The sequence below is a fragment of the Haliotis rubra genome, unplaced genomic scaffold, assembly GCF_003918875.1.
Source record: "Haliotis rubra isolate DU_JTF1 unplaced genomic scaffold, ASM391887v1 Scf28, whole genome shotgun sequence".
Classification (NCBI taxonomy): Eukaryota; Metazoa; Mollusca; class Gastropoda; order Lepetellida; family Haliotidae; genus Haliotis; species Haliotis rubra.
Window position 1 is genome coordinate 3,310,735 of NW_025766891.1, and position 27,845 is coordinate 3,338,579.

A 27,845-nucleotide genomic window follows, 5' to 3' on the forward strand; every position below is an offset into this window, starting at 1 on the left:
GCAAAGGGACAAGGATAGACTAACAACTAGTCTCTGAAATGAACATATTTTACAGAAAACAAGTTCATAGTAAAAAAATGAAATATAATGAAAAGGAGCCCCGAGACTTTCCTAAGCTGTGAAAATCTAAACTTGCCACATTTTCTAGACTTGCGTGGGCTTTCTTGGCTATATTTGTTTCAGGATCTGTATGACAGACTACTGATTCGAGACATTAAGAATCAATACACGTAGTCATGCGGTAAACAGTACTGACGTGACACACAGACATGCATGTGCGCGCACAGATCTTTCCGTCACGGATAACAGGATCATTTTCAATGGAAATCTATAGGAATGGTTTGAAAATTCTCCGTCCGGGTGCGAAGCGCAGGGTCAAGCTAAGCTTGAAAGTACAATTACTGAAGGTAAGTTTCATTTCACCTAAAAATCGTCTGGAAGGCAGGGTTTCCGGATATAAGGGGTCCGAGTAAATGGGGTTTGACTGTATTTGCTTCAAGGTCTGTAGAACAGACGAGGACAAGATAAGAGCGTGATGAGTTGTACCACCAAGAGAACAGTATTAAAGTTACTTCTGATGGACAAGAGCATTTCACACAGCCAACATGATAGAGAAACTAGTCACATGGCCAGCAGAACCCAAATATAGACTGAGGAAAAAAAAGAAGGGATCACTTGAAAGCACAAGTGTTCCTTTATTTTTCCCCAGGTTTCTTCACAAGCTTTGTATCGCGTAGCTTGTGAAGAAACCTGGAAAAAAATAAGGGAACACTAGTGCTTTCATGTGATCCCATATTGTTTTCCTTCAGTATATTTCTCTGAGAACAATTCAACATTCATCCAACATTGAACCATTCTGTCACATTCATAATGTCTATCATTATATCATGAGTGAGTGAGTGAATTTAGTTTTACGCCGCTTTTAGCAATATTCCAGCAATATCACGGCGGGGGACACCAGAAATGGGCTTCACACATTGTACCCATGTGGGGAATCGAACCCGGGTCTTTGGCGTGACGAGCGAACGCGTTAACCACTATAGTACCCCACCGCCCCCAATATATCATGAGTCTTGTTAGCATACATTATACCGGGTATGTACAAAAGGACACAACCAAAACCCTCATAAAGTAGAAACATTCTAATACTGAAACAAAAAGAATAATTCTTTGAGGGTGTATCTGGTCAATCTATTCACAATTAAATCTTGTTGGCTTCAATCATATTCTGCCCATATAGGATTGTTTACTGTTGTCAAAGTAATGACTTTGGAACAGGCAAATATAAAACGCTGGTGCTAAAGAATACTATGGATGCCTTCAAGGGCCATTCGTTTTCTTAATTTTTTCTTAAAATTTCAATATGATATGAATCTTGAAAATCAACTTAGCATCTTGAAATGTCAAGAAAAAGAGGAAAAAGAACCTGCATGGCCCTAAAAGGCTTCCGTACAATACCCAACCTTGACCATCCTCTGGCACAGATTCCATTTCATGTAAAGGACAAAATAGCTGTGAAAATCATATGACTGGACAAAATCATATCTAGTATGTTTAAGTAAATTAGTAAACACATGGTAAAGTTAAGAACCTATTTTCAAGGTACACAATAAAACATTTTATGATGGGTAGTTTTAGGTTTAAATTATATGCACAAAATATTGAAAGACTTGTCTATACATACGGAAGCCTTTTAGGGCCATTTGTTTTGTTTCTTTTCTTGAAGATGGGAAACACAGTAAAAATATATACAGTCTGATAGTTTGGTCAGAAGCCTACAGACATCTTGTCTGATGACTAGAACTCCAGGCTGTGTTTATCTGGAGAGACAAGGATAGAAAACTTTGGATTCCATCTCGAACGCCAAATGTTTTTGTGGAAATGATTCCCATGGCCATCAGACTGAGGCACCACACTGTTAATATCACACACTGTCATCTGTATCACACATCACATCATGCAAGGACAGAGTTACAAGGTCACTCAGAAAGCTACGCCAAACAGAAAGCCACCAGCAAAGGACCCAGCAAGCAAGACATTCTGCTGCAAAAATGTCTTTGCCTGAAATATACAAAAGAACATTTATATTATCGTATGTTATATTTGGGATAACACTTTCTTAGTAAAGTACAGATTCCAGTACTTTTGGGGGGATTGAATCCCATGTGGGATTTGAACCAACGCCCTCAGAGTCAGGCACCTAATCGCCAGCACACAAAGTCAGACGCCTAGACCGCTCAGCCAACGCGGCTTCCACAAAAATGGAAGTCGGACAACTGGTACTCTAGACTGCGGACCTTGTGTACCCCTCTGATATAAGTGTTAATCGGCACAGCTCCCACGGCCAAAAGCTATGAAATACACAATGCCATTTTAGAAAGTGGTCAAATGTAACATATGTTATATTTGGGATTACACTTTCTTAGTAAAGTACAGATTCTAGTACTTTTGGGGGGGATTGAGTCCCATCCGGGATTTGAACCCACACCCTCAGAGTCAGGCACCTAATCAGAGGGGTACACAAGGTCTGCAGTCTAGACTACCAGTTGTCAGACTTCCATTTTTGTGGAAGCCGCGGTGTCTGAATTTGTGTGCTGGCGATTAGGTGCCTGTCCGGATATGACTCAAAACCACCCCCACCCCATAAAAAGTACTAGAATCTGTACTTTACTAAGAAAGTGTAATCCCAAATATAACATACGTTACATTTGACCACTTTCTAAAAATGGTATTGTGTATTTCATGTATATTATCAGCGAAACATTTTATTAAAAATATTAGATGGGTATAGTCGGTTTCATTCAAAAGCGGATAGATGAATCAGAATCTTACTGGAAACTAATAAACATATAATGCTCAATGATCATAATCAAAACATCAGACCAACTCTGTGAGTTCTTAGCAGAATTTATGTCCTACATATATAAAAGTTGGTTAAAGGTCATATGCAACATAAAACATAACTTTGCAGATTCTGATACCTTTCGATATGGACTTGCAGTAACAAATGATCAAAAATGCAAAAAAAGTTATAAAGTTGAAAAATAACGCGATGAAACCCCCCCGCGAAATCTGAGTTCAAACCATTCACTAAATTCCCCCCCAGCTGGGGTAGAAAAGTAGTTTCAACAGCTGTGCTGCGCTGCACTTTTTCGCCGCTTTTGCACTATTCCAGCAATATCACGGCAGAGGACACCAGGCATGGGCTTCACAGTGTGCCAAATGGTATCTCACAGCGGGAGACATCAGGCATGGGCTTCACAGTGTCACAAATGGTATATCACGGCAGAGGACACCAGGCATGGGCTTCACAGTGTGCCCAATGGTATCTCACAGCGGGAGACATCAGGTATGAGCTTCACATTGTGCTCAACGGTATATCACGGCAGAGGACACCAGGCATGGGCTTCACAGTGTGCCCAATGGTATCTCAGAGGAAACCAGGCGGCTTTACAGTGTGGAGACACCAGGCATGGGCATGGGCTTCACAGTGTGCCAAATGGTATATATGGCGAGAGGACACCAGGCATGGAGCTTCACAGTGCATGGCAGAGGACACCAGGCATGAGCTTCACAGTGTGCCCAATGGTATCTCACTGCAGAGGACACCAGGCATGGGCTTCACAGTGTGCCCAATGGTATATCATGGCAGAGGACACCAGGCATGGGCTTCACAGTGTGCCCAATGGTATCTCACTGCAGAGGACACCAGGCATGGGCTTCACAGTGTGCCAATGGTATATCATGGCAGAGGACACCAGGCATGGGCTTCACAGTGTGCCCAAGCTTCACAGGCATGGGTCACAGTGTGCCAATGGTATATCACTGCAGAGGACACCAGGCATGGGCTTCACAGTGTGCCCAATGGTATATCACGGCAGTGGAGGACACCAGGCATGGGCTTCACAGTGTGCCCAATGGTAGGACACCAGGCATGGACTTCACAGTGGCCCATGGGCTTCACAGTGTGCCCAATGGTATATCACTGCAGAGGACACCAGGCATGGGCTGGGCTTGTGTGTGCCCAATGGTATCTCACGGCAGAGGGACACCAGGCATGGGCTTCACAGTGTGCCCAATGGTATATCACTGCAGAGGACACCAGGCATGGGCTTCACAGTGTGCCCAATGGTATATCACTGCAGAGGACACCAGGCATGGGCTTCACAGTGTGCCCAATGGTATATCACTGCAGAGGACACCAATGGCTAGTGTCAATGGTATATCACTGCAGAGGACACCAGGCATGGGCTTCACAGTGTGTGCCCAATGGACACCAGGCATATCTTCACAGTGGTCCAGAGGACACCAGGCATGGGCTTCACAGTGTGCCCAATGGTATATCACGGCAGAGGACACCAGGCATGAGCTTCACAGTGAGCCCAATGGTATATCTGGGCAAAAGTGTTGTCGTTGGTTAATTGTTTTACGCCGCACTCAGCAATAAATTGAGCTATATGGTGGCGGTCTGTATTTAATCCAGTCTTGACCAGACAATCTTGTTATCAACAACATGACCATTGATCTACACAATTTGGATGCGATGGCACATGTCAAAAAAGCCCAACCACCTGATCTTGTTAGTCGCCTCTTAAAAGCATGGGTTGCTGAAGACCAATTCTAACCCGGATCTTCACAGGTGGCAAAAGTATCCTTTGCTCCACTATACATGTGGGTAGAATGAACTGCATTTCTTAACTACATGTCGTACAGTCTGCACCGAAACTTTAAGAAACACACAGGTCACAGGTATCAACAAACATATCCGGTTGTACGTCAAAGAACCTCAACGTGGGCATCCCCTGGGCATCAGCTTGTCTTCAATACTGGTAAACAAGTATGTGAGTGTGACCACCCTTGAACATCAACTCCATGCAATATATCAATGAACATGTTGAGTCATCTACAAGTCTTATATTACACGTCAACACCCACAAAACTTTCAATGCCGAGAGGAGGGAGTCTGCTCATGCTATGACAATTATCTTACATTTTGTAAAATCCCAGGATACCGCTTGTTGGCTTCTTTATGTAGTTCTTTCTTGGCACGATTCACACCTTGTTCAACTTTGTTCCAGTTGACACGGATATAGCCTTGATGTTGAGCAAGCTGTAAAACAGTTAGGGAAACACGGATCAGAACGTGTGAATGTCTGTGCATGCCACAGTCCGTAACGTAGAACTGCAGCATCATCAGAACATTCCAGGATATCAATTTAACATACAATGGATAGCTTTCCCGACAAGATAAAGTCAACAGATATTTTCAGTATCTGTTGGGGTCATATATGGATATTGAGGCACATTAGAGAGGTCATATGCGGATTTTTCACAGTGTAAACAAACATGGCATCACATGGTACTGTCAGTGCAATGATCCAAGAAAATTCATGTCTTTTAATGATAGATGGAGTGAGTGAGTGAGTTTAGTTTTACGCCACACTCAGCAAAATTCCAGCTATATGACGGCGGTCTGTAAATAATCAAGTCTGGACCACACAATCCAGTGATCAACAGCATGAGCATCAATCTAGGCAATTGGGATACGATGACATGTGTCAACCAAGTCAGTGAGCCTGACCATCCGATCCCGTTAGTCGCCTCCTACAACAAACATGGGTTGCTGAAGAGCAATTCTAATCCCGACCTTCACTGGTTGAGAGATGGAGTGGATTATGAAGAGAATTCATAGGCTTACAAAGATATCAATAGCAGTTCCATGACTGACTGTCAGTGTGAGCAAGCACACGGTACAGTCACTTGAGAGATCAGTAGAAAATTGTGTCACCAAGCTTGTGTATTATTTCGCACATATTTGTGACATAATAGATATCTATGCAAATTCCACTAAGTTTAGTTACAACTAACATAATTTGTGGCAATTGAAAACTCATTTTCTTTAGTTTATAAAGTAAGAATGCTGTTGTATGATAGTGAGTGAGTGAGTGAGGTTAGTTTTACGCTGCACTTAGCAATATTCCAGCTATACTAAGTCAAAAAAGAAACTTCACATTCTTTCTTCAGGGCACTATAAGAGAACAAGAGATGCCAAGATGGTTAAATTGTTATTATTTCATTGCTGAGATCTGTGTGATGTACTCGATACACTGACAGTGCCATAATCAGTTCCATTAGGCTACACCGCCGTTCCAAAACATGGGTATACAGAATGTCAAGTCACAAGAACAAAAATGCGAAATTTCTCAGTTCAATATCGTGTATGGCCGCCCCGCGCATTCACCACTGCCAAACACCGTCTCCTCATCGACTGCCTGATGCTTGTGAACACGTGGTTGGGGATTCTGCGCCATTGCTCTTGCAAGGCAGCGCCAAGTTCCTGCAAATTCTGAGGTTGGTTCCTAAGACCACGAAGCCTTTTCCCAAGTGCATCCCAAACGTGCTCTATTGGATTAAGGTCAGGGGACCTCGATGGCCAGTCCATGACGTTGATTCCAGCGTTTTGAAGGAAATTTCGTGTCAACATTGCGGTATGCGGCCGAGCATTATCATGTTGGAACTGTAGACCTGGGCCATGAGCCGCCATGAAAGGAACGAGTTCAGGGCTGAGCACCTGGTCGCGGTAAGCAGTAGCTGTAAGGTTTCCACGGATGACCAGAAGCTGTGAACGGTTGTTCCCACAGAAAGCACCCCACACCATGCAACTTCCGCCCCCAAATCTGTCGACTTCCTGTACACAACATTGGGCATACCGTTCACGACGTCGTCTCCAGACTCTATACCTGCCTTCCGCGAATCTGAGGGTAAACCTGGATTCATCGCTAAAGACGACTCGATTCCAGTCTCTCTGGGTCCATCGGAGGTGGCAGTAGATGTTGACGTTGATGAAACGGCGTCAATATTGGCCCACGATATGGACGTCGAGAATGGAGATTGGCAGCCCGCAGCCGATTTCGAATGGTCTGTGAGGACAGTCGACCTCTAAACATTTGAGCCCAGGTTCGTGTAGCCGGCAGAAATCTGTCACGTAGGTGACGGTCTTCTGCTTGTGATGTCACACGTGGACGACCCGACCTTGGGCGATCAGAAGTGGTGCCAGTTTTTTTGTAGACGACCTCGCAAGTCATACACAGTGCGACGGCTGCATCCCATTGCTTTTGCGATGTCAATAACTGATCTTCCCGCTTGCAACATGCCAACGGCACTTTCACGTTGCACATTTGACAATCGTGGCATTTCAAGTACCATTAGAACTGTGGTTTAAAAGTGTTTTTTCAATTCTTGAGGCCAATGCAAACACGTGCATATGAAGAAAACTTCGATGCGAAGATCACATGATCGACTGCAAGTGCAAAACCTGATTTGGCACTAACGTCATTTGCATGACGAATGAATGGGTTTGAGTGGGTTTTGCTAACGTTTTTCTAGAGTCGAAAGATAGGGATCCTATTTCGGATACATAGATGTATAATCAGAGAAAAATTATTCATTATTTTTCAAATTACATTTTGTGAAGTTTCTTTTTTGACTCAGTATATATGGTGGCGTTCTGGTTATATGATACATAGGTTTTCGCACTCACATGTTTTGTGATGGTTAATATCCCCCATTAGGTTCCAAAACACTAAAAGGTCACGGATTCGATCCCTGTCGCGTCATACCAAAAGACGTTAAAACATGGTACTTGTTGGTCCCCGCCTGGCTCTCGGCATTAATGGGTACAACAAGGACTGGTCGGCTCGGAATCAGTATAATGTGTCTGAGTGGGGTATTCATGCTTCACTGCGGCATGGTATCTCAGTGGGCTTGCACTATAACACCAGCTTAAGTCTGGGCTAGTACAAACAGCCGCACATACACATACACACGCATGCGCCATATGAGCGAAATATTCTCAAGCACGACAAGGACTGGACGGCTCGGAATCAGTATAATGTGTCTGAGTGGGGTATTCATGCTTCACTGAGGCATGGTATCTCAGTGGGCTTGCACTATAACACCAGCTTAAGTCTGGGCTAGTACAAACAGCTGCACATACACATACACACGCATGCGCCATATGAGCGAAATATTCTCAAGCACGACGTTAAACCCAATTTCACCTCACCTCACCTCCACTACACTAAATCAGAATCACATGCTCCGTGAGCGAGTAGCGAGTAGCGTATGTAAACAACTGAAGAGACAAAGACATGTGACAGCTGTGATTAGATGAAATAATGTTTCTTAACAGCACATCCATCCAGTAATTAAAACTGATCACAATTGTGTTAAGTATTTAGTGCTTTCGTTTTTATCACCATGACTTATGCTTAATCTTTGTACAGATATTTTCAAGTAGGTGACATTTGGTGTGGAACTGGGGATGATATGTTCAGCTTCCTGTGCTCAGAAAATTGGCAGGATAAGTTAGCCAGAATTTGTGTTTTTATCGTAGTTCAAAGGCCAGACTGTACCCATGTGTACATGGAATGGCTGTTGGCAGCATGGATGGGTTTTTTTAAAAATATAACGTTACTAATACTACAGAAATATCTGGGAAAACATTTGGTGTTGTGTAACCAATAAAAAAACACACAAAGTCTTTAGCTCAATGTTTATTCCTAATGCAGGACAAAACACACAAGTGTGATAACCTATATTTATCTGGACCAGTGAGCATTACATTACACAGCATGAAACACATTGTTAATACCTCAGTTTGTTAATACTGGATTTTCATATTTCAATGTAAATGTACTAATGCACTGACCTTCATGTCCTGTCCTAATGTCTCAGTAATAATGCACTTAGCTTCATGTCCTGTCCTCAAGTGTCAGTAATAATCCTAGAGTTATAGGGATAATTTGAAATCCTATTTCATTTTAATGTTCCTTTTCCTGTTTTTATCTCCATTCGCAGTCCTACTTTTTATTGTGTTGTGATTCCATACCATTCCACTGAACCATGTGCTCTGATCCATGATTCCAAATGTGAACCTTGTTCGATGTACTGTGTGTGAAAGTGCTGTAATTTAATGGCTGTCAAACTGAATCAAAACGAATAGTGCCTGAATCAAAACGAACATGTACTTTACCACAAAAAACCTACAATAAGATATCCCTGTGATTTTAGTTACTTGTTGCCAGATATCTGGTCGAAGCCAACAGGATGTAATGTCCATGTCGTGTTACTATGGTTACCTGTACAAGCAGAATGGTTGTCCCGAGTGATGCAGCTGCCATTTTTCCAACTTTGATAAACAGGAACCCCGCAAACCTACAAAAATCACACTTCTGCTTTTAGTCATGTGGATGTGCTACTTTTAGCTAGTGAGTGGAGACCCATGAAGGTCCGGGTTAGAACTGATCTTCAGTAACCCATGCTTGTCGTTAGAGGCGATTAATGGGATCAGGTGGTCAGGCTCGCTGACTTGGTTGACACATGTCATCGGTTCCCAATTGCGCAGATCAATGCTCATGCTGTTGATCACTGGATTGTCTGATCCAGACTTGATTATTTACACAATGCCGCCATATAGCTGGAATATTGCTGAGTGCAGCATAAAACTAAACTCACTCACCTACTCACTTGTAGAAAACATGCTATATGGGCATTATATGGACGTCCAAATGTGGGATAAATGTCACTGGATATTGTTTAAGCATCGTGTTGATTAAAATAACAAATTAATCCACTCTATTAAGAAAGAGCCTGGTTCGATTCCCCACAACACCTTATATATACAAACATTTAATATACACAAGCGTTTACCACCCATATAATGCATTATCTGTCTTTTTTTATATTAAAACATGGTTCTGCAAGCTGAATTAAAGTGAAATTAGACATCTGGATGAAAAAATCTGTCAAAACTGATAGTCAAAAGAAAAAGATAATATTTTTGTAAAAACAGCAGTGGACATCTTGAAAAATGGATTTTTGAGAGGCCAATGTTATATTCTGAACTGGGAACCTATGGTGAGCAATTATGCAGATTTTGGTGCTTGTATCACAAAGTGAACAAATCGGACTATTTTGGCCTGTTTCCACCCTACTATTTACATTTTATTGTGTGTTACAGAAATGAAAATTCAAATAATGCATTTTAACAAACTAAGATGGCAATATTAGAATGCAAAGCAGATTATTTGAGTAATTTGTTTTATTCTTTTGCTGTTTAATGCCACACTCAGCAACCTTCCAGCTATATAGGGAAGATCTGTAATAATCAATTATGGACCAGATGATCCAGTGATCAACAGCATGAACACCGATCTGCGGAATGGGCCTCTGATGACATGGGTTCTAACCTGGATTTCACAGTTATAATTTAATTATGTAAAATAGACCATCTTTAAGTCAAGTTCATTCAGGATTATAAAAATCATAGATACTTAAGATTGGTCTGGACCAAAAGTAAGTTTAGTTTAAAGCTGACAACAAACATATACCATAATCACTTTGTGTAATTGGATGATGTTTGTAGAGAAAGATGATTTTAAGATCTTGAAGATTTAAAACAACATGTTATGAAATATTTTTGTCTATGTTATAGAATGATGTTTTTGAATAACATTTCACTAACATTTCACTAACATTTCAAATCGTGATGAGACATTGGTATAATGTTATGGAAACGTTTACACAAAAATATTTATAAAAAAAATTTCAGCCTTATGAATTTGTTTTGAAAATGTTATGCATTAGCTGGGTTTATACACGTGGGACCAGGAAACAAGTGATTGAACAAATTTCGGTTAGGCTAGTATATCAGACACAAGCCCATAGTTCAACTTGGATATGAAACATGACTAAATGACTAAATATTTTCCTGTACGATTCCATTCTTGATAAACATGTAAGTGTAAAATGTACAACAGTATTCAAATATTTAGCATTAATTTAGCACAACCATATTTTGAAAGACATGATACTACAGAAAAGTTAGGGTATAACCCAGAGGCCCAGATAAGTTTCGTATCCGGGTAAAATAACCATACAAAATTTCCAATTACGCATTGAAAAATAATTGTTGCGTACCAATTACGCATTTAAAATGTTAGATGCGTAAAATGTTTAAAACAAATGCATACGGAATATATTTAGAAAAGCTAGGGTATAGCCGTCAATTTAATCAACCTGTAGTTAAAGAAACCTTATCCACTGACAGTTTTACAAATACCATAACCTTTCCTATTCTTTGTGAAAGAATATGTTGATGAAAATGTGATGGGACTGAACTTTTACCCCAAAATGTAATTTTCTGAATAAAATTGATATTTTATACATTATCCTGACTCATGTATATTTGCTTGTCTCCCTCTTCCCGCGAACGTTAGTGGAACACTTGAATCGCCTTTTGAAGCTCCCTTAAAAAAAGCAGACGTAAAAGCCCCACTCACCAAGAGTTATGTCCCTCGCCGTTTTGGCGGGAAAATGGCGCCACCCGTCTTCCCACTCTTCACTCTCTCCGAATTGCAAGCCCGACACATAGATTTGCTCAGAAATCCAAAATGCCTGAGGGGAGGTTGGGAGGGCTTACCTCATGAGTCAGGAAAAGTATAAAATATCAATTTTATTCAGAAAATTACATATTTATCCTCATCCTGACTCATGTATTTTTGCTTGTAGAATCCAAGGGATTTGGTGGTGGGAAAAGCCACTTCTGGATTTCAATTTGGTGATTTACGTCTTGCATACCCCCCTATAGGAAATTCCTGGTAGCACTTTAAATTTTACTGCTAGGCTCTGTTGCTGTAACCCTTACTTCAAGCTTTCTGTGATTGGGGGACCACAATTGTCAACTTTGGTCCTTTCTTCTGTTAACATTATTTGTGGATTTTAACAACTCCATCTCCTGATGCATGCATCAAGTGGAAAAGTGGCCCTTTTTATGTACGAGTACGTCCTTACAAGTACTGGGTCTTATCACTTATGCTAGTCCGTCTTAGACGTTCATGTGGACTCTAAAGCTCTAACTCTCCTGAGTGTTGGCTTTTACAAGTCATGTGATAAAAGGGCGAGACTCTGTCTCAGCGCCTGTGTGGAACTGTCAGTTGTTGTGCTACAACAAGTGGGCCGAAATGGTTAATGCCGGAGACGTCTGCGGTGGCGATGTCTCTCAGGTAGTGGTTGGCAAACACCATGTCCGATTTCCAGAAGCAGCCCTCCATTATCGTAGTGATGGAGTAGTTTCCATGTAGAGCGAGTGTTGACGCCAGTGCTCTAACTTCATGTGGATTGGAGGCTCGTGGAGGATCAAGTCCTGCTGCTCTGTAGGCCCGTAAAATGACAGTTCTCATCCATATTGATATCGTAGTGCGAGAGATCTCCGTCTGTGTCTCTGCCGATATAGGGATGCTTGAATTTTCGTCTCCTGGTTTTAGACCTTTGTAGGTAGACTTTAAAAGCTCTTACTGGGCATAAGGATAAATCCTGTGTATCCTGAGGCCCAAGGACTGATGATAACGCTGGGATGCGGAATTGTCTGTCCGGTTGACCCGGTAGTTGATTCTTTGCTATAAAATCCCATCTTAGTCCCATGTGTACGATGTTTTGATTTTCATCAAATTGCGTCCTTTCAAAGTCTAGTGCATGTATTTCCGACATTCTTGCTGCTGTTGCTAAGGCAATCAAAAATAGCGTTTTCTGCATCAAGAACTCAAAAGATGTCCTATCTAATGATTCGTAAGCGTCACTGGTGAGATGCTGTAGAACTATATTGAGGTCCCTCGCCGGCGCTCTAAATCTTTGTTGTTTGTCCTCCAATTTAAAAGAGCGTAGTAAGGCCAGTAACTCTGGTACCTTAGTCAGTTTTACACTCGTCCTCATAGTGATAACTGAGCTTAATGCCGCTAGGTATGTTGAGAGTGTTGAACCTTTCAACCACTTCATTTGTCTTAGGTGACAAAGGTAGTCCGCTACTTGAGGGTGTGTCGCTTTCATGGCTGTAAAACCTTTTTTCAAGGCGTAGGTCTCAAAGCTTCGCCACTTGTCATTGTACAAGTTGCGGGTTGATTTGCGTAATGCTAGCGTAACCGCTTTAGCTGGCCTGGCGGAATATCCTCTTTTATTCAAGCACGCCTTAATAAGGTCAACGCGTGTAGGCGGAATACTTTGGGGTTTCCGCGTGCTTGTACTAGCAAGTTCGTCCACTCTGGTAGTTGCAGTTGAGGAGGTCCTAGTTCTTGTATGAGAATGGGAAACCATATTCTCGCTGGTCAGCAAGGCGCGATCAAAATCAGTTGCAGGTTCTTCGTCTGTAAGATTTTCTGCAACACTTGTGGTATTAGAGCTGGTGGTGGGAATGCATAAGCGTTAAGTCCTTCCCAAGAGATGCTTAGAGCATCTGTTGCCCATGCTCGTGGATCTGGTATTGGCGAGACGAATGTTACCAGTTGACTGTTGAATCTTGTGACAAACAAGTCTATTAGTGGAGTTCCTATCTCCTGTATGGTCTGTTTGAAGACCTCTGGGTGTAGCATCCATTCTGTTGGGGATGGTTGGGCTGGACGAGATAGTGCGTCTGCTATCACATTCTTGGCTCCTGGAATGTGGCATGTTTTTATGTAGATGTTCAGATCGTCTGTTATGCTGAACAGTTGAAAGCAAAGGTTTAGAAGGTTCGCCAACCTTGTCGATCCTTGTTTGTTTATGTAAAACGCCACTGTGGAGTTGTCTGTGTGGACCGTCAGATGAGCATTTTTTTAGAATGCTGGTCCAGTGAAGTATGGCGTTTATCACTGCTTTCATTTCTAGCATGTTGATATGCAGATCTTTCTCTTGTAGTGTCCATTTCCCAGCTGACACTTCGTTGTCGAGGTGTGCTCCCCATCCCTGTAGAGATGCGTCCACATAGAGATGAGTCTTGCACTCCGGCTCTGCTAAATAGGTGCCTCCGCAAACATTCGAGCTCTGAGTCCACCATAATAGATATGGTTTTAGTTTGTCCAGGAGTCCGAGGGGTCCGGATCGTCCATATGCGAATTTACGAAGACCTGTAGCAGGCGTAGTTGTAATCTCCCTCTGCGCATCATATCCTCTGCTGACGTGAGGAGACCCAACAGACTCTGCCACTGTCGGAGTGGCCACGGAGAGAGTAGGGCTTGAGATATCATCTGTTGTATCTTAAGCCAACGGTCCTCTGGTACTGTTATGCGGTTTTCTGTTGTGATGAGCCAAATTCCTAGGAACTGCAGGTCCTGTGTAGGTTCTAGTTCCCGACTTGAGGAGATTCACTAGCCACCCTAGTTGAGTGAGAAGCTTGATGGTAAAATTCAGCTGTAGTCTGAGATGATTGGGATCTTGATGAGCCTGAATCCCACTGTCTAGGTAGAACGCACTGTGTAGACCTCGATGATGTAGGTATGTGACTATGGGCTTTGTCAGTCTCGTAAACAACCAGGGGGCTGATGATATTCCAAATGGAAGGACTTTCCATTGGTAGTGTCGTCCGTCTAGTAGGAATCTGAGGTACTTCCTTGATTCCGGATGTATAGGAATGTGCAGGTATGTGTCCTGTAAATCTATGCTGGCCATGTGGTCTGATGGACGGACAAGATGTAATAGTTGAGGCAGATGAATCATTTTGAATTTCGCTGGTTTGCGTAGATAATCTCTGTTGAATGTCCTCATGTTGTAAATTAGTCGGAATTTTTCTTTGGAGTTTTTCTTTGGTACGTAGAAAACTGGGGAGTAGAATCCTAGTGAGATCTGGTCCTGATCTAACACCTCTATAGCATCCTTCTCTAGTAGAGATGTTACCGCCTCTCGTAGTTTCTCTATCTGATGAGTCGCAAGGTTTAATCCTTGAGGCGCGTCTGTTAATGGAGGGGCTGCTTGTAGTTGAATTTGATATCCTTCTCGTAGAATGCTGGATACAAATTGGTCTTGAAGAATTCCCCAATTCTCCCATGAATGTTGCAGACGTCCACTCACTTGGGAAGGCTGTATGGGAACGACTGGGGGTGGAAGACTCCAGTCGTTCCGAACCCGTCTTTCATCATCTAGAGCCTCTGGCACCTCTGGGTGCCCTGCCTCGTCCGGATCGTCCTCTATAGTTCTTGGATCGGCGACGAAAAGAATCCTTCCCTCCTTTGGAGGTCCCTATTTTCTTTTCTCTTGCTCTTTGGATGCCTGCACATTTAGATTTGCCAGAGTAGCGTTGGGACGTCAGCCTGATGACACTGGCTAGTATATCAATGGACTTAATCCTCATGACTTCCCTGGATTCCTTTGTGACTTCCTTGGCAACGTCGTCGATCTTCCCTGCGAAGATAGATGTTGTAGACCATGGAGCTCTGTACAGAGTTTTAGTGAATTGTTCACTCCAGTTACACGAAGACAATAGTCCCTGTTTTCTGGCGAGCGTCAATGCTGCTGATATGGATGCCAAATGCTCTGACATAAATTGGTGGTCCTTTTCCTGAGTTAGTAATGCAGAATAAATCATCCTGTCTTCCTCTGCAGTAGAGTTCTTAAACTTGGTGATGAGCGTCTCATTAATTGCCCTTGATCTGTTAAGTCCAAAGAACATCCTTCTGGTCATGGTGTCTATCTGTGCCAGCTTTTTGTCATCAATCTTGTAAGATTTGGTTCGTGAGTCGTTGATGATTTTATAGTTCTCATCTATATCAGGTGCCTTCATAAAGGGGTAAATATTATGAAGTGAGAACTTCTTTGCGTTGAAGTGTGGAATATTTGGAGACTGGAACTTTGTTGCCTTCCTGAAGGCTGCGTCAAGGTCCTCAGGTACGTCCGAGACCGGGTCAATTGGTGGTAGGGTGATCGTGTCTACCTCATCGTCCTTCATTGGGTACGTGAATGCTTCATTCTCTTCTTTAGAGGGTGATGCTAGGTCCAGTCCATTTGCCATCCAAAATTTTACTTCTGAGTCTCAAAATTTGATTCCGCCATCGTCCTCTGTATCTTGTTTAGTTGGATCTCGTTGAGTATCCTCCCTGCATGGAGATCTGCGTGGCGATCTCTGTGGATATGAGTACGTAGAAGTATATGTAGTTCTAGGCGGAGATCTGTAAGGCGACCTGCGTGGAGGTGAGCGTCTACGTGTCCGGGGTTGCCTTCGCGAAGGTAAAATATTCCTGTGCGATGAATCCCGTGACGACCTGCGTGGTGATGGTGACATCCTTGATCTATCTGACGACCTTCATGCAGGTAAAATATTTCTGTGCGGTGAATCACGTGAGAACCTGCGAGGTGATGGTGACATTCTTGATCTATCTGACGACCTTCGCGCAGGTGAGAGATCTAGTTGAAGGTCTGAGTCCTGAGACATCTCTCTGTATGTTCTTGAAGGTGTAAGCTTCTTCCTCTGTGATGCAGGTGGCCTGCGTGAAGGCTCTTCATTAGCCTCATCATCAGATGACGATCTATTCCGGTCAGATGAATGTCCCATCCTTTGCGCAGGTTCGTTGCCATCATGCAGGGTAGGTCTGCTCTTAGTCCTAGAGCTAGAACTTCTTGTAGATATCTCAGATGCACCACCGGTGCGGGGTCCTTCGTGCAGCACTGCTCCCTCTTGTTGGTTGATGACTTGACTATGAGAGGCGGCTGCCTGACCATCATGCAAGGTCTTTTCCTGCGCGAAGCGCTTCTCCATCAGGTCCATCATCTGTTGGGAGAATTGCTGCATGAAGGTCCCGGGGTTGAATGTCTACGATGATTGTAGAGATGACGCATCTGATAGGGAAGCAATATGGTCCAGGGATCGCTGTACGTCATGGGTACCTGCTGCCAGTGTAGAGGGTAACTCAGACTGCGTTGATAATGTTGCTGACATTACCGGTGCTGAGGCCTGCGTCTTCTTATTATGCAGAATCTCTGGGATGAGGATAGGCGGTTCTTCATATAAGCCTATTTCTTCCATCGGGACGATCTCGGCCGAGAAAGTCCTAGTAGTCTGCGATGAGCCCCCAGTAGATCTCGTTGAAGCCTTAGTAGTATAAGGCTTTTTCTGCGACTAAGATGACCTCTTCTTCTTCGTATGGGTTTAGGAGTTGTCCGATGTAGAAGATCTTTTCTTCGACGTAATGGCGGACTTCATCCCACGCCCATCTTCCGAAGACGCCTCCGGCAGGTCACTGGATGGTAGTATGTCGTCTGACAACGACAAACAGCTCTTTAGGGACTCAGCCGGTTTAGCCATGACTTGTAACACTGACTGACTGACTGAGTTTGGTTTTATGCCGCTTTTAGCAATATTCCAGCAACATCACGGTGGGGGACACCAGAAATGGGCTTCACACATTGTACCCATGTGGGGATTCGAACCCGGGTCTTCGGCGTGACAAGCTAATGCTTTAACCACTAGGCTACCCCACCGGCCCCATGACTTGTAACAGCCGTCTAAGTACAGAAAAATAATAATTATTGAATTCCAAATTTGTTAAATGTTGACACAAATTACAGCGAGAGCTGGAAGTACATGTTGTTGTGCAACTAGGGCACAATAAATGCGGGTCTGCAGCAGAGAACCTAAACCTGCAATGAAAACAGGTTTTCATGAAATGTAAACAAACTGAACAATCACGTGAAAACGCAACTAAACAGTTAAATTTGCTAATAAATTTTAAACCATAATGTAGAAGGATACTCCCTGAAACCTTATAAAGGTAACTGATAGGGTAATAACTAAGTTAGAAAAGGATATAGTGCCGTGTTGGAGACCCAGGTGCTCTCCCAACCGTCCACTAGGGCGAAAAAGGAGAGAGTGAAGAGTGGGAAGACGGGTGGCGCTGTTTCCCGCTAAAACGGCAAGGGACGTAACTCTTGGTGAATTGTGCTTTTACGTCTGCTTTTTTGAAGGGAGCTTCAAAAAAGGAGATTCAAGGTGTTCCACTAATGTTGGCGGGAAGAGGGAGACAAGCAAAAATACAAGAGTCAGGATAAGGAAAAATGAACTATTTCTCTCCTGCCCAACTACACAATTAAATTAAGTTTTGACTAAAACTAACAATTCTGTTATTATATACCACGATGACATTTACACATCAAGTAAGCTTTAATTATGCATAATCAGGAAGAACCTGAATGTCAAAGATTCAGACCTTATTCCAACAATTCAGATTGCTAATTGACAAAAAACCGAAAACGGACATATTTATGTGATTTTGAGTTTATTGTAATGAATAAACACTTCTCCTTGCCGGATACTGATAATTACAGCTAAAATCTGTTTGTTTTGTTTGTAAAGCAACTTTTACTTCATTTTAAAAAAATTCTTATTTTTAGTTTGACTTTTCCTAAATCTTAGTTTAACTTTCATCCATTCACAATAAATAACGAATTTATAGGTCACACAACAATCAATTATTACTTTCAGTTTTCAAAATATGGTAACTTGTTTTAGGACAAAAAACCCTACCTGCTCTAAATATAGGAAATTATCCTAATTAAAGTACATGGTAATTTCAATGATGTCTTCATTTTTTGAAACGTTAAATGCTTGCTCTATCAAATTATAAGGTTATTTTTTGGAAAGAGTTTAGAATTTCATTTCAGACAAAATTAATTGGTAACAATAAAGGGTGGTGCTTAATTTATGCACAGATGTATATATTCATAAAAAAAAATTAATCTGTCGAGCATCACTGTTTCAAGATGTCATCACATTCCCGGGTTACGCCATATCTGCCTAACAACAGTTTATTACGGAAGCCTTTCAGGGCCATGAATTTCTTTAAATTTTTTATTGAAATTTCAATATGCTGAGCAAAAATATCAAGATACTAAGTTGAAATTTCGAGATACATATTAAGTTGAAATTTCAAGAAACTGATCTTGAGATTTCAAAATAAGAAAGGCTTCCGTAGTTTACAAAGATCGTTTCAGAAAATGACTTTAACATTTGAAACATTAATGCTGGCCCAGCTGAATTATTTGTGCATGACCTGCAAATGTAGATACATGTCTGTCTCCCAATCGGGACAACTTACCATCCTCCTGCTGCTCCAACAACTACTTGCTTCGCTGCCGACTGTTTAGTGATGTCACCGAACATCTTTTGCACCCAATCTTTGTTTCGGTATTCAGACAGGTCCAGAATTTCATATTCCTCTGATGGTTCGCCCATGTTAACTTGAACCTTTTCCTGTAAAATCAACACTATTGATTTGAAACAAGGCTGGAACCAAATCCTGGCTTTATGCAAGGCACAAATGTGCGTCCAGTTTGCACAAATGTTGAGACTGGATGTAGAAAATCCAAAATACTGCGTCTGGATAGACGCACACAAAAACACCAAGAATGTACCTACAGAGCATCAGGAGTACCGTATATTACCGTAGATAAGCCGACCCCCTAACTTGACCCTTAAAATCAGTGTCAAAGTGGTATGTTTCGTGCATAAGCTGACCCCACGCGACGGGGTCCTAATTGCAGCAAACTCAACCGACCAAATACAACTGGCAGTTACTGATAATTACAACTTCGGTCCGCGTTATTCAAAGAATTCACAACCATATTGTGTCAACTCACGCCTTGAAATGAAGTGTAGTTGACAGAAAAAGGATTATATATTCTGTTTCGCTAAATATCATACTCATTGTAGCTGGACGATCACATGTCAACAAACTGACTTGCTTATTTTACCCCATTCCATGTGCGTGTACAACTTCCACTTACCATGTTCGTGAGGGTACGTTTACCCCATTCCATGTGCATACAACTTCCGCTTACCATGTTCGTGAGGGTACGTTTTTCCTTGCAACCGAGCACCAATTTCACATATTATCAACAATCACAAACTAATTACTGCCTCGTTATCCATGGACCGCTAGTTTACAGTAACATCGGTGAAAATTGTGTGAATTTAAATGGCATTCTTATTTCATCTCATTCCTTGCGCGTACAACTTCCGTTTACCACGTTCATGAGGGTCTGTATAACCTTTGTATTGATTATGTATATGTTACATTGATAGAGCAAAACTTATAATTAAACTTACACAATGCTACGATATATTTCTTTGGGTTAAATAATAGTTTTATGTATTAAAATTCATCCCGTTATATCACTGTGTATGTTTTCACTAAATCACCAGCAGATCGCCGGGAAACATGTGCACAGCTGATTGCTATTTCCGGCGCTATATACGAGACAAATACATATGGTAATCTTAATCCCTGCAAATAATGCAATGCCCAGCAAAAACAAATTAGAGCTTAAAAGGTAAATAATCTTGTCTAGTGATCTTTACTTGCTAATTTGACGTTTTTACTGACAAGTTGTCGTCTCTTGTTTGTTTGTGCACGCATAGCGATACGATGTTGATTTCTTGCCCCTGGAAAAAAGTTTGACGAAAGCGTAACTCAAAGATAAGCCGACCCCCTTCTACAGACTGCTTTTTTTCATCCTCAAAATTCGGCTTATCTAAGATAATATACAGTAGTTACGTACACGTGTCTGTTTTTTCATCCATCTGTCATGACCACTGTCCACATGAACACCGAGTCAGCCCAGGCTCTGAAGTAATTATCTGAACAGAACACTACATCATTCCAGTACTGTACAGCACCCCCATACTGACTGACTGACTGAGTTTCGTTTTACGCTGCTTTTAGCAATATTCCTGCAATATCCCGGCGGGGGACACCAGAAATGGGCTTCACACATTGTACCCATGTGGGGATTTGAACCCGGGTCTTCGGCGTGACAAGCCAACGCTTTAACCACTAGACTACCCCACCACCCCCACACCCCCATACTACCAGCAAGGACCTGTATATTTCTTGATGAGTCTGGGTAAAACCCTGAAATTATATGTAATCAACCAGGTTCTCCTTCTATTATATTAATAAAAATGATAATCACTAGGGCTGTGCAATATTACCGGTACAGTATCTCGCGATACGATTATCGCGATATTCAGATTCTGCAATATATTGGGTCATCCAGAGTTAGCTCCCTCTGAATTATCTGCCCTTGATTTCCATGGCACAAAATGTGCTCTAAAGAGCAGCTTTTATTTCTGTTGGTTTCATGTAACATTTTGCAAGTGGAAGTGACATTATAAGTGGCTCCAAAAGTGGCATATATTCTACCAACTGCTTTATGTTTTGTGGGTTTGAATGGTTTCACTTTGAGGAGTTAAGTGGCCTCAAATAGACCATTTGTGTATTTGGACTTATTAGTAGAGCCTCTGACTCTCAGTGACCATTTCACAGTTCACACTATTTTGTTATTTTTGTTTGTTTCATAATGCGGCATATATCAGTTTATCATAAAGGTCTAAGTCTCGTAAATTTGGTAGGACTGTCTCATGACATTCTTGTCAAGGATCTTAGTTATTGGATTTTAATCTCAAGTACTTAAACCAAATCATGCTTTTGTTTCATTTTGCAATAGTTCATGTTAACACATGTTTATATTGGAGTTGAATCTGAATGAATCACTGACATACAGTAACAATAATTACATACTGCATTGAAGTGCATTCTGTTGAAGCAAACAACACTGACCATGAAAATCATGTTATATCATCACCTTTATCATTATGTTCGCAAAACTTTGTTGCAATACTTTGATTAAAAGTTCCAAATTACAGCTGTATATAATTTTATTTGTCTGTAAACCACTGGCACACAACCATACACAGTGGGGACGGGGAGCTGAAAGTATGGCGTACCAACAACTAAGAAGATGATGTCACACACAGAGAGCTGTTATGAATTTGTTATGTACGCACTTGGGCAGAAATCTTCCAGTCAATATATCACACGGTGCATTGCAATATCTCTTAAATTATTGCAATATATCGCAATATGAAAATCAGGGCAATATTCAGCCCTAATACTCACAGACAACCGTGATTTAAATATTTGAAATACGAACTTGCAGAGGTAGAGATATGCTGTGTACCGTCGTAAATTACGCAAATATTTATGTGAAAACTCAATTCCTATTCAGTCTATTGCATACAAGTACGCTTGAGGTTTTGTAAATACTCAATAAATTCGTACAAACCTGTAGAGGTTACTGATGCTTTGAAGAAAGTCCTCCTTGGGGTACATATTAACATTAAAATGTCCATTTAAAAACCTACAACAGTTGTAACTATATTTTATTAAAATTATTTACATAACAAAAAACACATTTTTGTCTTATGAGACCACCCCTACGAGGCCCCTCAGGGCCCCCTACAGCCAAAAGCAGGTAACTCTAGCCATCTACCTCACACCTCACTTTTCATGCTGAACAAATCAGACAGAATGAGGGGAGGCGAGTGGCCGTATCCCAAGGAGGACTTTCTTCAAAGAATCAGTAACCTCTACAGAAGAAGTCCTCCTTGGGGTACATATAAGCATAAGACAGACTCAGAAAGATAACTGAGTCGGGAGTGGTTCTCTTTCTGACGAAACAAAATTCTACAATCAAGCGGAGATAGAAAAATTACCTAGCAACCTTACTTACCTAGCCACCTGACCGTTAATGTCATGCCCATATGCTGTTTGGCTGACGGTGATGTATCAAAACAACCCCCCCCCCCCCCCCAACTATGGGGGCTCGACGAATCAAACCACTATCAGGAACACCAAGCCAGCAAAGGTGGTGAAGTGGAAAGCTTGAGTATAGTACGAGACACCGAAATACCACTGTAGAGAGGAAATAAAAAACATCACCAAATACCGCTACCGACAAAAGGAAAAGGACAAAAAAAAAACCAGAGGAATGTACAGTATGTAATCTTGAGAGCTCAATCGTCTAGAGAGGCACAACTCTGTACACTGTGGAGAACTGTCTGGCCAAACCGAGCATGCTCACGTGAGTGTTTGTTCAGCTGGTAATGATGAATGAACATGCTTGGTCAGCTCCATATAGTCGAGGAGCAGATCTCCTCTAGCCTTGGAGGCGGCTACTGCTCTAACCGAATGAGCTTTCAACCCATCGATGTGTGTGTGTGTGTGTGTGTGTGTGTGTGCGAGCATGTAAAGGCCTTTGTTAATGTAATCCATACATATGGCAGACACAAGCCACATAGAAATGGTCTGCTTGTTCACCGGAGGGCCAGCCTTACCACCCCCGTAACAGCAGAACAGCTGATTATCCTTATGAATTGACGCTGTCCGTCTGATATAAGCCTTAAGCGTCTTACCGACATCTAAGATGTGAGCACATCAAAGAGAGGTACGGGTTGATGGAGGCTGTGTGAAAGCAGGGAGCTCGATATGCGCTGTTATCTGAAAGGAGCCTGCGATCTTAGGATGGTAAGAATCTGGCAAGCGAATGCCGACAGAGCCGACAGATCGAAACAGAGAGGACCGGACATCCAATCAAGAACGATTGAGAAGTGGTGCGGCTAGACCGGCTTCTAACGGAGACTGTAAAAGCTCCAACACTTCAACTAAAGTCGAAAAAAAGGGATCAAGAATCCCTCTATTTCCACACCAGCATACATAACAGACCCATCTATCCTCGTACTGAACGTTCATCAAATCCTTCCGTGAAGCCAGAATTGTGTCTACAACTGGTGCAGGAATTCTGCTTTTGCAGACAGTGGCCAAGCCACCCACTGAATCCTGGGATTGTGGTGTTCACGCTGTTCTGGGATAGTAAGTCCGGTCGAAAGGGTAATAGGACAGAAGGCTGAGCCAGAAACCTCAGAACTACTGGAAACCAGCGTTCAGACGACCAAAGAGGTATAAGGAACACTAACAGTCGAGCTGGTTGGGTGGTTAGCTGTGATAGGACCCTGGAGATCAGAGGTATCGTGGGAAGGCCCACAGAACTCTGTCCGTCCAATCGAGCTGGAAGGCAAACAGATCCACCTGGAACGACCCGAACAACTGGGAGATAATCCCGAATATCTCCCAGTTGAGTAACCACACCTAAGGGTCTAGAATACATTATGAGAGCGTGTCTGCACAGACGTTGTCTACCCCCGGGTGATAAACAGGCATCAGCTGTATGTCGAACTGATTGCACCACAGCAGAAACTGCCACTCCTCCTGAAGGAACGACGGAAACATTGTATCACCCTGCTTCAGGATATAAGTCATCGCCGTCTGGTTGTCCATCTCTAAAAGAGCCACTCGGTGCCAAACCCCCTCATTGCGTGCGAATACCAACCATACTGCTCGCAATTCCAGCACATTGATGTGCAGGGTCGCCTCGTTCTTGAACCAAAGTCTCGAAGCTGTGAGGTCTCCCTGAACACTACCCCAGCCTGTGAGGGAGGCATCCATCTGAATTATGAACGTTGGCACCGGGGTCACCAGCGGAATTCCCCTAAAAAGATTCCCGTTGGCGGGCCACCACTGCAAATGAGGAATGAGCCACCCCGGAGTTACCAGAAGCCTTTCGTAACTCTCCAAGTGAGACCACAGCTGCGCTAACACCTGCTGAATAGGTCGCATCCTCAGACACTCATGCCAAACTATGTCCAAAGTCACCACCATGTTGCCTAGCAACTGGAGCCATGTCTGCGCTGAAGCCCTGGGGGACTTAAGGAATTGTCAAACAACCCTCTGGACTTTGGATATGCGGTCTCGAGACAGGGAGACTATGCCCCGTTGTGTCTTGAATCCCGCCCCCAAGAAAACCAGATCCAGTGTTGGTACCAGCTCTGATTTCTTGAGGTTTATAATCCAACCCAAATTGGTGAGAGAATCCATCACGGCATGGGTGGATTCCCGACTCGAGTGGGATGCGAGCTTTCTGAGGAGCCGTCGTCCAGGTACGGGTAACAAAAGTTGCCCTGTGCCCTGGCGACCTGAGCTGGAACGAGCACGAGTTTGGTGAACACCCTTGGAGCCATGGAAATGCTGAAGGGGAGTACACGAAACTGATAGCACTTTCCATTGAAGGAAAACCTGAGGTATTTCCTGAACTCAGGGTGCATCGGGACATGGAGGTATGCGTCTTAATTGATGTGAGCTAATCCCCTGCCTCTACACATGACATCAATGAGCGCAGTGTCTCCATCTTGAAAGACGGCATCTCTATCATGTCATTCAGCACATTGAGAATGGGTCTGAACACTCCGTCCTTCTTGGTAACCAGGAAATATGTGGAGTGAAACCCCAGATTTTCCTGGCCGAATTGAACCACCTCGATGGCTGCCTTGTCCAGCAACGACTGGACCTCAGCACAGAGCGTATCTGCCTTCTTCAGGGAGCTCGCTACCGGAGTGCGACGAAACCCTGGAGAGGGGAGGGAACCTCGCTTCCACTGTGGCAAATGGCCATCCCTGAGCGCGGACATGACCCATGGATTTCAGTTGACTTTCTCCCACTCCTGAAGGAAGAGAGAAAGTCGTCCGCCGTCAGAGATGTTGGGTAAAAGGCAGTATATCCCGAGGAATATTTACTGGGAAGCCGGGGCTGACTTCCCTTTCCTCAGAAAAGGCTGCTGGGAGGGAGCAGCCTTACCCTTGCCCTTACCTTTGCCCTTGCTTTTGCGTGCCTGAAGATGAGCAGTCCACTTAGCCGGCTCCTTCCCAGAGGTGGAAGGGTATGCATTAGCAAGGACCGGGGACCGAGCACGTGGAGGGGGGTTGCTCAAGCAAGGAAGCAAGGGCTTATAGTCCTTAAATTGGCTAACCCCCTCTGTGGTCTCCCGAAACAACGTTGACGCCCCCGGGAAAAGGGTTAGGCCCATCCTGAAGGGGAGTGACAGCAGCATCTGCTGTGTTGCCGGTGAATACCGAGCGACCGACAGGCAAAGCTGATGGAGGCCCATAACCGCAATCATCATCTGGCTTGCACACGACCGTATGGCGTCGCGGGCCAGATGTGAGTGCACCTCCGTCAACTGCCTCACAAGCGTGGGCGATGACACAGCATAGTCCACACCACCCTAGTCTCACCAGGTAGGGTGAGTGGACAATAATCTTAAGTTGTTGAACAGCGTTACGGTACTGCTCCTCGAAGGAGTGGCAAGCCAATTTCAACACCTGGTTATATCAGGTGAAAGGGGGCAAGTGTCGGCCCTGCTTGGGAATGACCAGACGACCAAGGGCAACTGAGGCGTAAACACACTGGTCAACCACAAAGGGGTGGGGGTGGGGGGTGAGGGAGGGAGTATAACCCCGCCAATGTCTGATAAGCCCACTTTATAAACAAGATGGTTAAGTAAAAGATTCCCTGTTCAAATATTCTCTGGAACATTAAACAGCAAGCCTGACCACCGATCCCTTTAGCAGGGTTTTACCTTGAGTCCTGTATTTGAGGATCCCTGGGGAATTTTCAGGGGTCCTGGACAACAAAATGGGGGTCCCAGACACTTAAATATTATTACTAATACTGTTATTGTATTGTTTATCATGATCATCACATTAATTATTACAGTAATGAAATAGCATATGATACCATAACCTAGCTAGTAGCAAACTCAGTGGTTACTTATTGTTACTTGATTGGAATATTTACAAATGTATTTGGACTTTGTCTGCGTCCCTGTTGATGCGCTAATAACTTTATCACCAAATAAACCATGCCTAGTTCCTTTCAGTTCAATTAATTTATTGAATCATGATGTCATTTTGTTTATTTAGCATGTTACATGTTCTGCAGAGAACAACAAATAGACAATTTTTTTGGGCAGCTGTCCCCGGATGTTTAGCATGGGTAGTATTTGCTTTAGGTTATGACTGAAACCATCCAGTCATAAAGGGCCCAGAATCAAGATAGTTGAATATCAAGAATATGATGCAAAGTCAAATGCTATAATCAGTGACCATAATTTGAAATAAAGACTCACATACTTTCTTCATGTCAATCATGTCGCCAGCTCTCAGATGGTTGATGTAGCTAGCTAATCAGTTAATTCGACCGGGTCAGAATCAACAAACACTAAAGATAATTTCAAAAAAGTATTCTAAATATGTACAAAAATGAAAATATCACATGGATCAAAAGGTAGTTAAAGGTGGTAAAAGGGCTGATGAAATGGCAAGTGTTGTGTATCATCATGATCATGTTTATTCTTATAGGTCATCAATTGACATGTTTCTATGCCACTATTTCCCTTTCATCTTGATGATTCATATATATTCTCTAATATTCTTTATACTAATCTGAAGAATTCGATTCTACCAAAAATGAGTTATTTGTTTACACACCAGCAATTCCTTGATTCTACCTATGGTGAACCCGGGCAAAAGTGAAAGTAAACGTTATCAGGGTGCTTCGCATTGAACAATATGTGCACACAGAACACTGCCAACATAACTGATGAGGTTGCTCATACAACATCCTTATACATGTTTTTTTAGCTGGGAATGTGCGTGACTGCAATCAACACTAACAGTCATCATTAAGCAGACTCCGTGATGCGGATCACGTCGCCCTCACTCAAGGAGTTTACTTCGACACTGACGTTGTCATTTTAGTCCGCTGCTTTTTTTTTACAATGAATGGCAATAAAGACCCCCTCAATCCGCAGACACTCCAAAACAGTGTCTGCGGATCTTAAGAGAGAAGGTGTCTTACCAATACCGGTCTATGAGCGTACTTGCCGAACACAAACTTCGTGGGATGAGATCTAATATACCGGAAACGGAATTGAGGCTCCTACTAAAACTGGAACACGTTTTCTTAAACGGATAACCAACAACCACACGTGTGTTGCGACCAGAACTGGGATACGACCAGAACTGGGATAAACGGTCCACAATTTCGTACAACACACGTGCGATAAACTCCATAATAAACTCTACATATTGTATGCAAATATATGGTTACTTCTTAAATCGTTAACGAGAACAAAACAACCTTCACTACTTTCATATGTGTTTACAATACTATTTGCATCTATTTGTTTACAATCTATAAACGTCATTTTATAGAATATTCACACAATTATTTTGTGAGTAATTTCACATCATCATAGTCATCATCTTTAGTAGTGGTGCTGGTGTCAGCTTCTGTCACCTTACTCCACGCAAAATA

General features: G+C 42.8%; 1 protein-coding gene across 2 annotated transcripts; it reads right to left on the reverse strand.

Annotated features, from left to right (window-relative positions):
• Positions 1-527: 527 nt before the first annotated feature.
• LOC124281155 (FUN14 domain-containing protein 1-like) lies at positions 528-27,471 on the reverse strand. Of its 2 annotated transcripts, none has more exons than XM_046717184.1 (5): positions 27,413-27,471; positions 18,894-19,048; positions 9,141-9,216; positions 4,991-5,110; positions 528-2,061 (listed from the first exon to the last, which is right to left on the reverse strand). In XM_046717184.1, the coding sequence occupies exons 2-5, from the start codon at positions 19,028-19,030 to the stop codon at positions 1,984-1,986; spliced, it is 411 nt and encodes a 136-aa protein (XP_046573140.1). In that variant the 5' UTR covers positions 19,031-19,048; positions 27,413-27,471; the 3' UTR covers positions 528-1,983. The 2 variants fall into 2 exon arrangements, with proteins under 2 accessions (XP_046573140.1, XP_046573139.1); XM_046717183.1 differs by having other exon boundaries at positions 27,387-27,458.
• Between the last annotated feature and the right edge of the window lie 374 nt (positions 27,472-27,845).

Bases quoted from the DNA above. Each gene is read 5' to 3' on its own strand.
- LOC124281155 (XM_046717184.1), bottom strand. From the start codon at position 19,030: ATGGGCGAACCATCAGAGGAATATGAAATTCTGGACCTGTCTGAATAC. The intron at 9,217-18,893 runs GTAAGTTGTCCC...TGATTTTTGTAG, and splicing joins GTTGGAGCAGCAGGAGGATG to GTTTGCGGGGTTCCTGTTTA. The intron at 2,062-4,990 runs GTAAGATAATTG...TGTATATTTCAG, and splicing joins ATCCTGGGATTTTACAAAAT to GCAAAGACATTTTTGCAGCA.